The sequence below is a fragment of the Archocentrus centrarchus genome, chromosome 1 (genome assembly GCF_007364275.1).
Source record: "Archocentrus centrarchus isolate MPI-CPG fArcCen1 chromosome 1, fArcCen1, whole genome shotgun sequence".
Classification (NCBI taxonomy): domain Eukaryota; kingdom Metazoa; phylum Chordata; class Actinopteri; order Cichliformes; family Cichlidae; genus Archocentrus; species Archocentrus centrarchus.
The window spans coordinates 38,329,064-38,344,736 of NC_044346.1; the positions used below are offsets into that span (position 1 = coordinate 38,329,064).

Here is a 15,673-nt window from a genome sequence, read left to right on the forward strand (position 1 = left end):
AATCCAAATATAAATATGCTGCAAGAGTCTTTAGGTTTTAATTTTGAAGTGGAGCCGGACACCATTCAGCTAACGATCAGCACGCTGCACTCTCAGTTCCCATCACTGGTGATCGGTGCGTTTCACACGAACACATTTCATACAGAAACCAAACTGTGCTAATCAGAAGCTCTAGAAATGAGTCAGAAAAATTTAGTAATCAAGGCACAGGATGAGTAAAACTATATGAATGAAAAGGGTTTTCATTATGACTGCGGTCCAAACCAATAAAAGAGTGAGAACAAAACTCTTTAGGACCCCCCCCCCCCCCCCCCCGTGGCTCTGCTGCTTCAGGCCTGTTCTTGTGCTGCCATGATCAGAGCCTCTGCGCTGTCCTTTTCTAGCCACATCTGTTTTGACCTTTGGAGGGGTGTTTTTCTTCATCTTCTCGTCTTTATATTGAGCTTTTTGAACCGCTTTAGATCAAACTGATTGTGGGTCATGAACTAAAAGATTTCGCACCCCCGCTGCAGTTTTTAGAAAGGTTGTCTGTTGCACCAGTAGATGGCGCAGTTTTTGCAGGAATCCAGAGCTCTGAGGGTGATCGAAGCGGCTCCCGCAGACTCCACTCGATGGATTAAATAGATGAGAAGACGCGCTTCAATGGTCCCTGACCTTCTTCTGTTAATTTGTGACGGGCCGCTGGCGCCTGCTGCTGGGGGGGGTGGGGGGGGGGGGGGTCTCATCGGTGTCATGATGGGGGCCAATTTATGAGAACATCCAGCCTGTTTGAACTTCACACACGAGGCGCTAACTGACATCACAGTTTTTAACCGTGGACGTTTCCGCTGTAGCTGCAGTGACACAAAGGAAACTCCAGGCTGGTTTGACTTCACGACCCCCGCAGGTTACTGTGAGCATTAAAAATCATCTCTGAGTTTATATCAGGCTGTCATATCACTGCAGCACCGCGAGAGAGACACGACAGAAGGCGTGACAGGTCCGAAATACACTTCAGCTGAGAAATGATGCGTCTGCGGTGCCACGTGGTTGCAGTGACAGCAGGACAGCAGATGATGGAGCAGCTTTGAAATGTGATCAGACAAAAAAGAAAATCATAAAACCTTTTAATAATAATAATGATAATAAAGGCGCACAGAACAACAGAGCGGTTCCTCTTTGGTTTACACCATAATATTTTCTGCAGATGTTCAGTGCGCCTTCCTCTGTGGTTACTTTTCCAGTACAGCAAGTGGAAATTTCTGCAGCGTCCATGTTACCTGATAGGCTTTTCTAAAATGTGGTGTAATCTTGAACTTTTTCAGGAAATTAAATTACACGAGGAGCGACGGTTCCTCATTTGCATGTCCACAGCTGTCGTGGCGTGACGAGCGCTACCGGAGATAAAACAGCTTACAGAAAGTGGAAGATTCGTTCTTTAAAATATGTAGCTGTAAAAAGAAATAATTATAAACTGTGATAAAGTTGCCGCGCACGGGCAGCTTTGATGCGCATCTGCTGTGGACGCGCAGCCGCCTGTTGAAGCAACAGGCGGTGAAGCGCAGTGGAAAGAGGCTGTGCTGCAATGTAACACACACACACACACACACACCGCATCTATAACTTGTGATTTTGTCCGAGCGAGCACAGGATATGCGGTGTGGACACCTTTATGCGGTTGTGTAAACGTGAAGAGGTTGAGGCAAGAGAAAGAGGGGCGGTCAAAAGTGTGACGGCAAACTGTGCGCCGAGCGCTGCTTTCACTCTCGGCTCCTGTTAGGCTGCCTCTCACACGTGCAATTTGTTGTTCGTCCAGGGCAGGACTACCGGCAACAGGACACGCATGCTTGAAAAAATCTCCGCGCACTTGACCCCCGCTTCGGTGATGCCATGCCCCGGAACCACAGCGGAGATGAAGGCGGCACCGGGCTCTGGATGAGGACCTCACCGGGGCACCGTACCGAAGGCTACGGCTTGAAGGATGTGGAGTCCGGCGGAAAGATGATGAACAACGCGGGAGACGGCTTGCTGTCGGCCCCCAGCGCCGCAGGTGCCGCCGGGTCCGACAGCGTGAGAGGGAAGCAGGGAGCCCGGCTCAGCCTGCTGGGGAAGCCGCTCTTATACAGCACGCAGAGCGGCCGGAGAAACGTGCGCTACCGGCGGCTTCAAAACTACCTGTACAACGTGCTGGAAAGACCGAGAGCCTGGGCGTTCATCTACCACGCGTTTGTGTAAGTGAATGTCATGATGTGCGTGTGGGGTCGTCTGATGGAAAGATGTGAGGATGCACACCTGTTGATGTTTCCTGCAGGAACGTTTGTGCTCGAAATCACACCACTTAGAAAGCTTGTTTTATTTTAGGTGGTACTGCGCGAACCTTCTCCACCTTGTCACGTTTGATAAATGATGGCTGACATGCTCCAAATTCAGCTTTAGCAGCATGAATTCTGCTAAAGCTGTGAAAGCGGCAGCGTTTGTTTTGTTTTGTTACATGAAGCGCAGCTTCGGTCTGAGGCTTTGACGCACTGAAAGATCACTTCTGTATTTGAGTTTCATGTGTGCTGTTAAAAGCAGATCTCAGGGTCCTGATGGTCAGGACGCAGAGACGTCTTTAGCCTCTCTTAGATTCTCAACCAGCTGCATTTAATTTCCCGCGTTGTGACTGTTGTTGTGGCGTGATAACTGTTTCTGAGAGGAAGGAAGGAAGTCGAGACACATGCTGACTGCAAAGCACCATGTTTGTTTGTATAAGTGTGTGCGTGCGTGTGTGTGTGTGTGTGTGTACACCAAGGAGTGGGATTGGAAAGGGTGGACGGTAGCTGCTTACGAAACTGATCGCTTCCTTTTGAAGCATCTTTAAAGGCACTTAATCAAATTGCATTCTGGATGAGCTCACAGGTTCTTCCCCTTGTGTAGGCTGTGGTCTGCGGTGACACCTTTCACATTTAACGTTTTTAAGAAAAGCTGTTGACTAAGGATTTCAACATTTCCTAGACAGTGAAATCTGTGGTGCTTGAACAAACTCCGTACATCATATGTGCCATATGAAATCAGATCTTCTTCTGATTGCAGAGTCAGTCCAGTTAGGAATAAAATGCTGTGCATTTACAGCACAGCACCATGTTTGTTAAAGAGGACCTACTCTGCTCGTTTCCAGCTGTTCTTGGACTCCACTGGAGCAGCTTTGCATGATTCACAGTTCAAAATAACCTTCAGTTATCTTATATTTAACTTCGGTGCAGCCAAGCTGGTTTAGCTCCTCTCCCTTTAGCCCACCTTTCTTCTGATTAGCTGCTTCTTGCAAACAGAAGGTTTGGATGGGGTCAGAACTGTATGCCTGATATTACCATAGAGTTATCCTCTCCCAATGACATCATACAGAGCCAAACAAAGACCATCAGAAACTGAAGGTTTTAAGCAGTTTGAAGCCTGAGTGTTTGGCTCACAATGATTTCTTATGCATGTGCTGACCTATTTGTGTGCAATGCTTAATATGAGGATCCACCATTGTAAAAGTGTATATGTGACAGAAAATAAGAAACAAAGCAAAGAAGGGAAGGACATCAGGAAAGAAGAGCATATTCAGTCTCTTTACTTCAGGAGCCTAAAGATGAAGTTAAACTGAAATTTCAGAAATCTTTTTTAGCTGCCCTTAAAAAAAACAAAAAACCTAAAAAAAACACCATTTCCCATAATCCTTTGACCTGTGTGGGTAACAATGTGTCTAATGGGGAATCCATGTCCTATTATGGTTAGTTTGGACAGCTTAGACTTACGGACTCATAATAAGATTTATGACAAAAACTACTTGGAGACAGTGTTGTGGAGTTTTCTGGATATGGATGAAATATGCTGAATATGCTTGTAGTCATTTTCTTTTTTCCTTTTTTTTTTTATAGGCTCATAAAGTTGTTAAAATCACAGATTTCTTAAGGTTGTAGCAGAGATAGATTTGTCTGAGAAAATGGAAAGAAACCCCAGAAAACGCGTTGGTTATTTATGAAGACAGATGAAAGAAACGTGAAATGAGTTACAGATGTGATGTCGCACTGAATTACGGTTGTTGGGGTTCATATTTTCAGGCGTGTCTGTATGTTTCCATTAAATGTGGTGCCTCTGTTCACAGTGCTGCATGAATTATCCATCATTGTATCAGAGCTGCAAACAAAGAAGCTGTTAGCCTTGGATTTGTGCGATCGACTGTGTGTGGTGTTTGTGCAGTTGGTTAGATGGTTACAATCATCAGACTGCACACCTGCAGGCTTTTTTCTTTTCAATACAGGGAATTTTTTAAAAAGCTTCCATTATTTCAGCTCAGATTTACTTAGAACCAGTTCACTAAAACAGCTGAAGGTGCTTCATTCGGTGAGGTAAAGACCCTGTAACATTAGAGGAAACCCCAATGATCACATAAGCAGATGAGCAGCACTTGGAGGCTGTGGGGAACAAGAACTCCATGTTAACAGGAAGACACTTCCAGCAGGACCAGGCTCGGGGAGGGGCAGCCATCATCCTCATTTGGTTGGCTGCTTTCTGTTTGTGTAGCTCTTTGGCTGTCAGAGGTTAGAAGGATATGAGAACTGAAACAGTGTAGAGGCTGTCACTCAGCAGCACAGGTCGAATGACAACTGTGTCGACCATCAGAGACAGAAGTGTATATTTGTGGGTCTGCAAAGATCCGCCCTCTGACATGGAGCTGGCTGCACATAAAAAATTAATGTTGCCTTGGCAGCTCTAAAATTTTCAGATTGGGCTTGAAGAAGCACATAGCTGTAGCTGCATGCCTCCTTTCAGCTCAGTTCACTGTGTATGCCTCCATATCTCTGCTGGTGACGAGGCAAATTATGGTTTTTAAAAACTGGAATTATCTTGTGGAGAGAAAGGTACCCAGTAAAGATGCAGGATACTCAGAGTCCCAGCATCAACTTCTTTTTTTTGCATGCAAATCTAGCTAGCTGCATTGAGCGTTTAGTGTGGGCTGCTCAGGGTGCATGCATCGCTTTGCAGACCACAACCAGGGCCAAATGTAATGAAAAACCCCCCAAAAGTGATCAGAATTTGCAAAGGGCGGATTTGGTGCGTGAGCTCTGACTTTTTGACACATGGTCTAAATTATCAGGCTTGTTAACTCGACACTAACGGGACTGTAAGTTTTATCAGTTGATGCAAAAGCTGTTGTACACGCCCTGCCTCTGTGTGGTGGAACAGTGTCTGCTCCCTGCAGTGTTGGGTTAAAATTGGATAGCACAATCATCACCATCAAGCTACAATAGCAGCTCTGTGTCACCTCAAAGATCAGCACTGTTCAGACAGTTTGATGTCAAAGTTTACTAAAGTAGAATTCGACATAGAGATATGGATGGATTATTGAGCCCTGCAAGTGATTCCAGCTGATTTTCAACACTACATTTTTAAGCTGTAAATATTTCTGTGACCTTTACTCCAACAATCCCTCCCATTCAGATTTATTTGTATATTAACTAAAAGGCCTAAATTTAATGATCTGCTTCAACTAAAATAGAGAATCCTGTGTTTGAGGCCAATAAGGGTTTGTTTTACACCCCTTCATGTAAACTGCGTCATGGGCAACGTTTACTTTTCTAGGATCCAAAATTTGGAAACATTTGCTAAACTAAGGATATGAAACTTTTGAATTACTCTTTATGTTCATCGAGGCACCGTTGGTTTAGCTCCTGTCCTTTCTGAGCTGTCCAGCTCTGTGCTGACCCTCCATATTCCCCTTTGTTGGAGCCATAATGTAGACGTACACCTGTCGATATGCTTTGGTTTGTATTGTTTTTATTAAAACCGAGACTGAGAACTGCTAATTTACATATCTTATGAAAGTGTTGACTCACGCACGCCCACGGGGATCTTCGGACTCCTCACATCAGCGCTCATGAACATTAGGAACGCATGGTCGGGCGGCCTGGAAGTTACTGAATGATTTTCTTTCATTCCTGCGGCAGCGAGCTCGAACTGGAGACGCGGGGGGGGGGGGGGGGGGGGGGGGGGGGGTGAGGAGGAGGGGTGAACTCTCACTCGGCCCTTTGCCGTCTCTCCTGTACTGTGATGAATGGAGCTGTGACGGTTAGTGGCCTTGAAAGTTGCCTTGGTCTGCTGATAGGACAGTTGTAGGAGCGGAGCGTGTCACCATCACAGTCGTTATCTTTGAAATAAGATGACATCCGTGTCCATCTGATGACAGAGCTTAATGTGGTTCATGGCTATAAAAAAGCATTGCAATCAATGTTTCTTTAAACCAGAGCTCACTTACTGCTGCGTAGGTGAGAGTTGGCACAAAAGGCCAAGAAACCCTGAAATTAACTGAATCCGAAACAAGGTAATATTTTTGCTTTGGGGTCCCTTTCACATTTTCATAACCCAATTATTCCACGAAACAGGTGATTTTAAATGTGTTCTAATAACCCAATGAGTACCTGATGTGCAAAGAAAAGCCTTGTGTGTCGAACGCCCTCAGGAAACGGTGGTTCGTTTAGGCGCTGGCTTTGCAAACTGTGATACACACACCTTGTACACACACCTGATACACAAATGGTGGCACTTTGGGTTACAGTTTGGCCATATTGTAACAGTTTGATAATAAAAAGATGACCTATCATGTAAATGCCAGAGCAGCACATAGTTTTACTCTTGGACTCTCCTAGAGTAGTTTTGTATGATTCACATTAAAAAAAATCTTCATCTAGTTATAGTGGGCTGTGCTTCAGCCTCTCAGTTAGTCCCGTCTGAAATAAACAATTTAAGCTCCTCCCTGTTTGATAAGACCCGACCTTTGGAGTAGACTTTGTCTGATTGGCTGCCCCTCATTTGAATGGAAGGTGGGTGTGGCTTCTGTGCTCCCAGCCAGTGCTGTGTGCCTGCCATGACCATATTAGGGGTATCCTCTCCCTCTGACATCATACAGAGCCAAGAATAGAAAAAAAAATCATCTGAAATTGAGTGTTTAGGGGGAAACCAATGAGGTGTAATACTTTTGGTCACTGTATGATAATCTGATAAGCATTTTAGTAATGCTTGGATTAAAAATGGCAATATGCTGATAACAATGGGGTAATATAGATAACTGTATTATAGGTCAGTCATAGATTAGTACCATAAGAAACTTGTAAAATATTTTTGAAATATGTTACCAGCATTATTTTTTTCCTTAAAATATTGAACTAAAACAATGAAGCACAGTTGCAAAATTCTACCTGTTTCTATTAAATCTCACGCTGATAGTAGATCAAACCAAACCTTTAGATGTTTTCTGTGAAATAATCATTACATTATGAAATAAAAAGATGGGCAACTTTTTTTTTTTTATTAAACTCGAATATGAGCGTATCTTTAATGGTGTCTAGTTGTTAATTGTGTTATGCAAGAAGCATGATCACTGTAATCGTGATTGAAAGGCTGGTGGTGAGAAGAATTCAGTGCAGTTAGTAGGATCATGCATGATCTGAAAATGAAAAACTTTTTGTTGTTAAAAATATTACGTAACATTATGGAGGCCGTCAAGGACACCGTCTCGTCTGCTGCTTCACTGAATGCTTTTGCAGCTTTACATTCCTCACATACATCACTGCTGAGATGCGTTTGCTCTCTACAGGTTCACCTGCAAAGCACTCCTATAGCTTTTATCACCAGGGAGCATGAGAACTGTGATTACAGTGGAGAGGATGGTGCTGCAGAGCTGTGATGGGAAGGAAAAAAAGCTGCATTTTTCTGTTGTGCGATTCTGTTACAGAGTAAAATCATCAGTATACAAACACAAAAAGACTCTTCAGATAATCTGTGTTTTTAAAGTTTCTCTGTGAGGCGGTAATGTGGACTGAGGACGTCTCCTTTACTTCCCATGGGATTCAATAATAGACTGTATATAAAAGATGGACCCAAACGGGTTTCTGGACTCTGCATTTTGTTGGAGCCAGAAGGGGGCATTACACTAAAGTTCTAAGTTATCAGCTAAAACTAGAAATCCTGGTTGACAAGCTGCATCAATAAACTGTTAAAATGAAACACATGGACTCAGGTACTTGCTGATTAGTGTAGCTAATTAATTAATGTTACTAAGTAACATCCATTTTCTTGACCCCTCTGTACCCCATAATGGCTGCGGGTGGCTGGCATGTGTCTGCTGTTGTCTGTGTATAAAAACATGTTGTACCCCCATATTTTAATAATATCAACACTTACCAATAAATCAGGAATAAAACAATGGATATGTGTCAGTTAAATATTTTGGATTATCTGCTATCAAATGAACTTATTCTGCACACCATCCAAACAGACAGTAAGTGTGGCTTTAAATAATTACGGCAATCCACATGTAGACCATTTCCTGCCCATATTTTCATACAAAATTTATGCTGAATAGATGTGTTTGAGTTTTGTTTAAAGGCTTATGTAAGCACAGTGTGTACACGTCCTTTAGAGAGCATCATATTCAGGATAAAATAGGTTTATTTCAAGACGTGATTTTATTTTATTTATAAAAGCTGCAGATCTAATCCTCTTTTAGACATCATCATTTTTGACTGCGTCTCAGTTAAATCGAGGTCCTGCTTCCTGTGGTTAAAAACAGAAGAGGATCCGAGTGTTTGATACTAATTCAGCGGAGCTGCGCTGCCTGAACAGTTGTGTCGCTGTGCAGATAACTGGGAAAAGTTCAATTTCATCATCTACTGCTTTCTGGAGCCAGTTAAAAAAACCAAACTGCTCTTTTCCTTATCTGCCTCGTCTGAGCTGACACATTAGGAACAGGTCAGAAGAGTAAATGTGCTCGCGAGCCTGCCCTCGAGGCTCTGGGTTATCCTCCGTTTGACATGCCCACACAGCACGGGCTCGCTGGCTTCGATGCTTAAGGTAACATTTCACCTTCAAATCTGTTCCACTTTATAACACACATCTCACTGAAAACTGCAGAACAAAGAACAGCATCAAAGTCACCTTCACCATGTGTGTTAGGTGCTTAAATAATGGTAGACTGTCAAAATAAAAGCCAGCTGCAAAGTCACTGCAGGAGTAAAGAGGTGCTGGGGTTTGACCTCATAGGTAGCTCAGTGGCTAACTTAAGGCAAATGTCTTAGTCACATGTACCTTGTAATTCTTCTGCCCAGCTAATCTGACCCCCCCGCCCCCACCCCCCATCTTTAGTGTTTAAAGATCTAACCTGAATAGATATCCCAAAGGTGCTAATTATTAAAATAAGTGAATAAGTAAAAAGTGAATTTATGGATGAATGACCGACATGTAGATCTGGACCACAGTAGATGCCATACTCCACCATAGATCTGGTTTAACATGAGTTTAAATGAACACAGATGATGAAGACCTTGAGTCCATCCACAGGACTGTGGAGAAAAGGTCGGGAACCACAGCTGTATGTCTGCTGCATTCATTTTTATCCACTCGGTGTGTGCCACAGCTGCAGCACTGAGCCCACCTTTGTGCTGTGTGGAGCAGGTCGTGGGATCTGAGCCTCCCCTCCTTCCTGCTCGCTCACATGCATACACAGTGCTGCCATTCATCTCACCTCTGGATGAACAAGCCCTCATCCTCACAAGTATGTTTGGTGGCAGGAAAACGTAGGGGGGAAAGGATGCGGCGTGCCTCCGCCTCAGCTGGCGCGTCGAACAGCCGGCGTGAGCGGAGTGGTGACATGAACTCACTGCTCTCACTTGTTAAATATCTATCAGTCATTTTATTGTTAGAAATACTTGGATTTATAGGCTGCAGTAAAGGATGCTGGCTCATCCTGAAAGCTGTGTTTGATAGGCTTAGGTTATTGGGCCCCTGAAGCCAACAGACACAATAAAATGTTTAGTAGACATCGAAATGACTAATCAGAGGCCGCTCTAAATCCCACTGCTGTTATGTATTATAATTTGAGCTTCTGTCACTTACTAATATCTCCATTCCCTCTAAGCCTCCTCTTTGTTATCGTCTGTGCACTCTGCTGTGTGTTGTACATTTTCCCAACAGATCTGGAGCATGTGTCTGAACCTTCGCAGCATATTGGGGCATTTTGCACATTTTGAGGCAGTCTGCCACCTTTTGAGTGTGTGACTCAATGGAAAGAAACTTCTTATAAACACGGGGCGTAAAGCACAAGCACCGCCGACCTGTTTGCTTCAGCGTAAGTGTCGGTGTGGAGACATAAAGCAGAGGTGTGATGTCTTTACTCAGGTGGTGGCTGCCTGACGCTCTGTCGCTGTGAAAGTGAGACGCAGACAGAGTCAGGAAGGTTTATGGTGTCAATTTATCTGCAGACCTTTGACGAGGAGGAGTCTGCTTCATAAGTGGAAGGACAGCTGATGTGTGTTGTGCTATGATGGTTTAATTGTGGCTATCTGGTGCTTGACGTGTGGTTGTTTTGCATACATTAGACCATCATTATTTTTATTTTTCAAAGCATGCAGTAACTTTTGCACGATGTTTTACGCAGGCTTTAGTTTCCATTTCAGAGCCTCTCATCCAAACATGTGCAGACTGATTCTCAGGCACCGCTGGATAAGGCTCAACCACGGGCCAACTTGCTCTTTGAGCGCTTTCATGTTTGAAAAGTTTGATTACTTAAAAAAGGAAGAAGCAGTGAGTATTTACAGCACAATGTGTGAGCAAAGTAACCTACAGTTCCCTATTATTTATTTATTTTTTTAAACTTGTATATATTTTTTGGATGACTGTGGAGCTCTGAGGCCAAGAATACACCAATAAGCCACAACATTAAAACCACCAGCCTAATAACATGCGGGTTGCCTTTGTGCATCCAGAAAAGGTCCGAGCAGATGTGGGACTTGTTTGGAAGTCCTGTGGATTCTGGCTTTGTCGTGTCCTCAGCAGCAGCAGCAGACCCTCTGGGTGCTCTCAGTTGTGAGGTGGGTCTCAACTTCAAGTCCTCATCAGTGGAACACCATCATAATGGACTGTACTGATGCTGATGATGCCATATTTGTCCTGACTGAGCAAATGTGAGTTGTAGCTGTGTTGTGTTAACCTGTGGAAGCTCGGTCAGATTGTGAGTACACTGGAGAAAAATCGTTTCTTTTCCTCCGCTGTGGCCGCCTGCATTATCCTTTCGAGGGAGGACACAGCCTTCGGGGAGTGCTGTTGGTTGTGATTGGCGTGTAACAGTGTTAGCATATACAGTGGGCTGTATATGTTAAAGTAACATGCACATGAATACCAGAACCTGAGGTTTTTCTCCGGGGCATTGCATCGTAATGAGATGATTAATGTGGCTGTAATTTTTTTGGCTAATCTGTGTTTTTCATGGTTTTTCCTGCACAGGTGCTTCTCATCACTGTGACACATTCACTGTTTCATTTTCCGAGAAATGGATTATCAGCAGTCTAATGCTTTCAGTGTGTACAAGTGTTTCTTCAGCTCCAAAGTTTTCTTTAAGGCTGCACAAAACTTTGTTGCATTTCCTACTCTCATATTTCTTTCACTAGTTTATTTACCAAAATGGCCCAAAATGTCTGTCCTCTGTGTGGCAGTCCAAGTCTTCACAAAGAGCTTCATACTGAGAATAACTTTATTATTCTTCGTTGTTGATGCGCTTGGATGTTTGCAGTGAAGGATTGCTTCAGAATCTGCCTGGTTGTGTTAATGGGCACATCTTTGAAATGAATGTGTTTCAAAAGAGGATGTTTCATGTCTGCAGCACAGACGCTGTCAGGAAACGGAGAATGTTTGCCTTCAGTGTAAAAGTTGCACCTGTTGGTTTCAGCTTTTACTTTGAAGGGGAACGTCCTCTGTCGCAGTCTTCAGTTTAACTACAGCTTAGTGTTTGTAGACGAGTCAGTGAGCAGCCGGGGAATGAGCTTTGTCTGAACATTTACTGCCTGACTAACAAAGTGGTAACAAAATACTTTGTCATGTTAATTCTATAATACTTTATTTCATTTGTTTTTATTCATCCTTTCACTTTTCTCTGTACTGAGCTGCTGTAATGTGCAAATTTCCCCTTCGTGGGATCATTAAAGTTTTATCTTATATTCTCTTCATAAGAGTTTTTCTTTCCCACTGTTACCAATTTCTTGCTCATAGGGGGTCATCTGACTGTTGCGGTTTTCTCTCTGATATTTTGGGGGCTTTACCGTACAATATACTCCACCCTGAGGCACCTGATGGTGTGAGTTGCTGCTTTGCTGTATAATTAAAATTGAATTGAACTGAATGTAAAATTAGTTCCATGAGGGAAGTGAACTGTGGTCTCTGGTAGTTGTCAAAAAATTGATTCTCAGATACTAATTGATACCAAAAATGAATATACTCATTTGCATCAGTATTAATGCCGTCTTAGCTGCTTCCAGTTGACACACAACTGCATACAGCACCTGCAGACAGGTGGGCACACAGCCTCGCCTCCTCACTAAGAGCTGAAGTAGCTGACGTTCACAACATGGAGCAACACTTCAGGAGGAATTTAGGGTAACTGGGATTCAGGAAACTGATCCGGCATAAAAATATTTGCCAAATCATCTGATGTGGAAATAAGGGCGCCACATTAGCCATCTGTTATGCAGTGGTTATGGCTAATAATAAAGCCAGGTCAGCAGAAGCACAGTGTGACCTCAGACAAACTAAAAAAAATTTATTTTTTTTTTTTTTTGGTGCTGCCAAAGAGAACCTGAGAATATGTCATATATTCACCTGACACACACACACATATTTCCCTGGGTGTCAGTGTGAAGGTTGAAATTCGTGACTGTGTCCGGTGTGAGCTGTGAAAAGGTTCTTTCTGCTGCCTGCACAAACCCTCCAGGCTCCCAGCGCTGACTTTTTCACAGTCTAAAAGTGGAAAATATTGTGTACATGGACACGAATCGGTACACATGAGATAATAAATACTGTATCTGCCGTCAGACTGTGTTGGTGTATATGTGAATCACTGCCTGTTTGATGCCAATCAGAGGACGGTCACAGCTGGTGGAAATCGCCTGCTGCAGGTTTCATGTTTCTAACCTCAGTTTACTCAGAGGGAGTTCCCCTCTCTATTGTCAGAGTCAGTCTTTCTAAACACAAGGACAGACCTTGGTACAGGCCAAGCCCACGCACGTGTTGTGGGCAAAGAGAAACATCATTTACCTAAACTGCACCTGTTTGCTTCCACTGAACGCCTCCTCGCTTGAACACCTCCCACGGCGAACGATCGAGACCTCAGGAGTTCAGTTCCTGTGACATCTCGAAAGTCTTGACAACCAGCAGGCATCATCGGTGGCTTCTTTCCCACCACTGAACAGTGCCAGATTCAACTTTCACCCTGGACAGGAACCCTTACTCACTAACCTCACCCCCTCACCTACGCCTGCCGTCGTAGGTGAGGGGGTTTTCCACCTGGCTGTCCCCCAAGTCTCACTCACTGATGAGAAGGTTTTTGTGATTGATTGTCCCAGCCAGTCATTTCACAGGTTCCAGCCTGTATGCATGAGTCACTTTTAGTGTGAGACAGCCTCCTTTTATTGGCTCCTCTCTCCCTCCTACCCTTCATACGTAAAGCATTACTTCCAGTGGTTTCCAGCTGTTTCCTCCTACTCTTCTGTGACATCCCTCCCATTGTCAGTGTGACAATGGGAGGGATGTCAGACTTCTCCCTCTTCCAAGAAAAAACCCTCTCCTCACGGTTCTATCAGAGTGACCTGTGAGTGGGGTATGAGTGTTGGATATGCATCACTTCAGGGTCTTCATCTCTCTCTCCTGATGGTGCTATTTGTTTGCCTTTCTGTCATCAGAGGGCTTTTGTTGGCCCCGTGAGAGGCTGGTCATTCACACAAAGAGAAGAGCGAGTATCATGATCTCTTATAGCCCCGCCCTCTCCTTTTAGCCTATTTTTATTACTGTTTTAGTTGCCCCTGATCTCTGTTAATCACAAATGTGCTGGCAGATGCTTGCCTGGAGGGGTGTGGAGGTGGCACGCCAGTTGACTAATTTCTGTGTGTAGCAGATCAGCTGATGTGGAGTGTGTCACAAGCGGACTGAGGCCTAATAACTGGGTTTATCTGCTGACTGCTGAGGTGCTTAAGAACAGGCCACACACACACACACACACACACACACACACACACACACACACACACACACAGGTCCAGTCTCCTGATGTTGTTTTTTTTTTTTTTTTTTTTTGGATAAGCAAAACATCAGCAAACCCTTGAGGTATCAAACAAATCCCCAAAGTGTAAAAGGCCAATTTTGGGCACTTTTGTGTTGTCATAGAAACTGATGCTGCTTTCTTGAGCTCGCTGGAGTTTTAGAAAAAAGATGGAAGGATGCCTCTGATTGGTTCCAACAGGCAAAAATAAAGAGGAAACTCTCCTACCTGTGTTTGTACCATGGTTATGACCCTACTGGACACACTGCACCCCCCCCCCCCCCCCCCCCCCCCCCCACAGTGTGGGTGCCGCCCCCCCCATATATATAGCCAATTCCCTAATCAACAGTAGGTGTGCCGATGGAGGATGGTCGTAGGGATCAAGGTGACTACAATGCATTAAATCAATATTCATTATTACTATATTCATGTTAAATCTACTACAGTTTCATCTCAGGAGCTCTACATATAACCAACTCATGTTCAGCTCGTTCATCTGCCGTGTTTTGAAGTAAACGTGCACGCGGTGATTCATCATCATCATCATCATCATCATCATCTCAGTGAGATAACCGGAGGAGGCTGGTTCTGTCTGCGGGTTTGATTTGAAATTAGACGGTGCGCTCGCAGAGATGCTGTTCTCCTCTTGAATTTAAAGAGTGGGCGAGAGACGGGTGAGCTGTTTAAAAGCAGCTGAGCGTGTTGGTAAACCTACAGACCCCCACCCACCCACTCACATACAAAAAAAAGAGTTAATGCTGTTTTTGGATATTCAACTGATATGATAAACTTAAGGCAGGCTAACTCATTCATCGTTGTATCCTGCTGGTATGATCTACATTCTTTCTGTGTGTGTGTGTGTGTGTGTGTGTGTGTGTGTGTGTGTGTGTGTGTGTGTGAGCCACATAGGATGCACTGGAGGCACATGTGCACTTTAACCCCATCCCTCTGCCCTGCACAGCATCTGTCATGACTTTAAATTTTCCTCTGTTTTTTGCCTTCTGTTTGTTTCTCTGTGTTGTCGGTGTGTTAGTTTTGTCTTTCACTTACTTCCTGTTTTATTTTGAAGGAGTTTTTTCCTTGCGGCTCACTGTGTTTCTACTTCCTACCTCGAGTGTCTTCGTTTGTTCGGGGTTCATTTTCCACCTGGTCTTTGTCAGCGTGGTTCTCCTGAGGTGTGTGCAGACTCCAGTCTGAACTCTGCACCAGGGAAATGTTACACTTGGGTCGGGCATTGAGTTTGATCCATGCAGTTTGCATGTTTTTCCTGTATCATGGGCTACGGTGCACGCTGTGTCCTTCTCAGCTCAGTCATAACTGCTGCATGTGATGCATATCAGACTTCAGCTCCCACATCTCATCTCTTGTTGTTGTTGTTGTTATTTTAAGTGCAGGTGTCTCATTCCTATTGGTTGGTTTGTAGGTGTAGGTCAGTGCAGCAGTCACACCGTGAGATGATTATGAATTATGATTTTCAGCTTCCGTTTTACTTGGTTGAAATGAGCAGAATTTGGAGTTTGGAAGTTTTATGCATCTTAATTTGCAAAATAGAAAAGTCATTCACACACAAGTCACTATATTTTATTAAACATG

At 44.0% G+C, this 15,673-nt stretch overlaps 1 protein-coding gene across 4 annotated transcripts in view; it reads left to right on the forward strand.

Moving 5' to 3' along the window:
- The first annotated feature begins 1,665 nt into the window (after positions 1–1,665).
- Positions 1,666–15,673, forward strand: part of kcnq5b (potassium voltage-gated channel, KQT-like subfamily, member 5b) — a 133,114-nt gene continuing 119,106 nt past the window's right edge. For all 4 annotated transcript variants that reach the window (XM_030730682.1, XM_030730698.1, XM_030730689.1 and 1 more), the window contains exon 1: positions 1,666–2,210. In XM_030730682.1, coding sequence (XP_030586542.1) covers positions 1,870–2,210 — 341 coding nt within the window. In that variant the 5' untranslated portion in view covers positions 1,666–1,869. The remainder of the gene's footprint in view (positions 2,211–15,673) is intronic.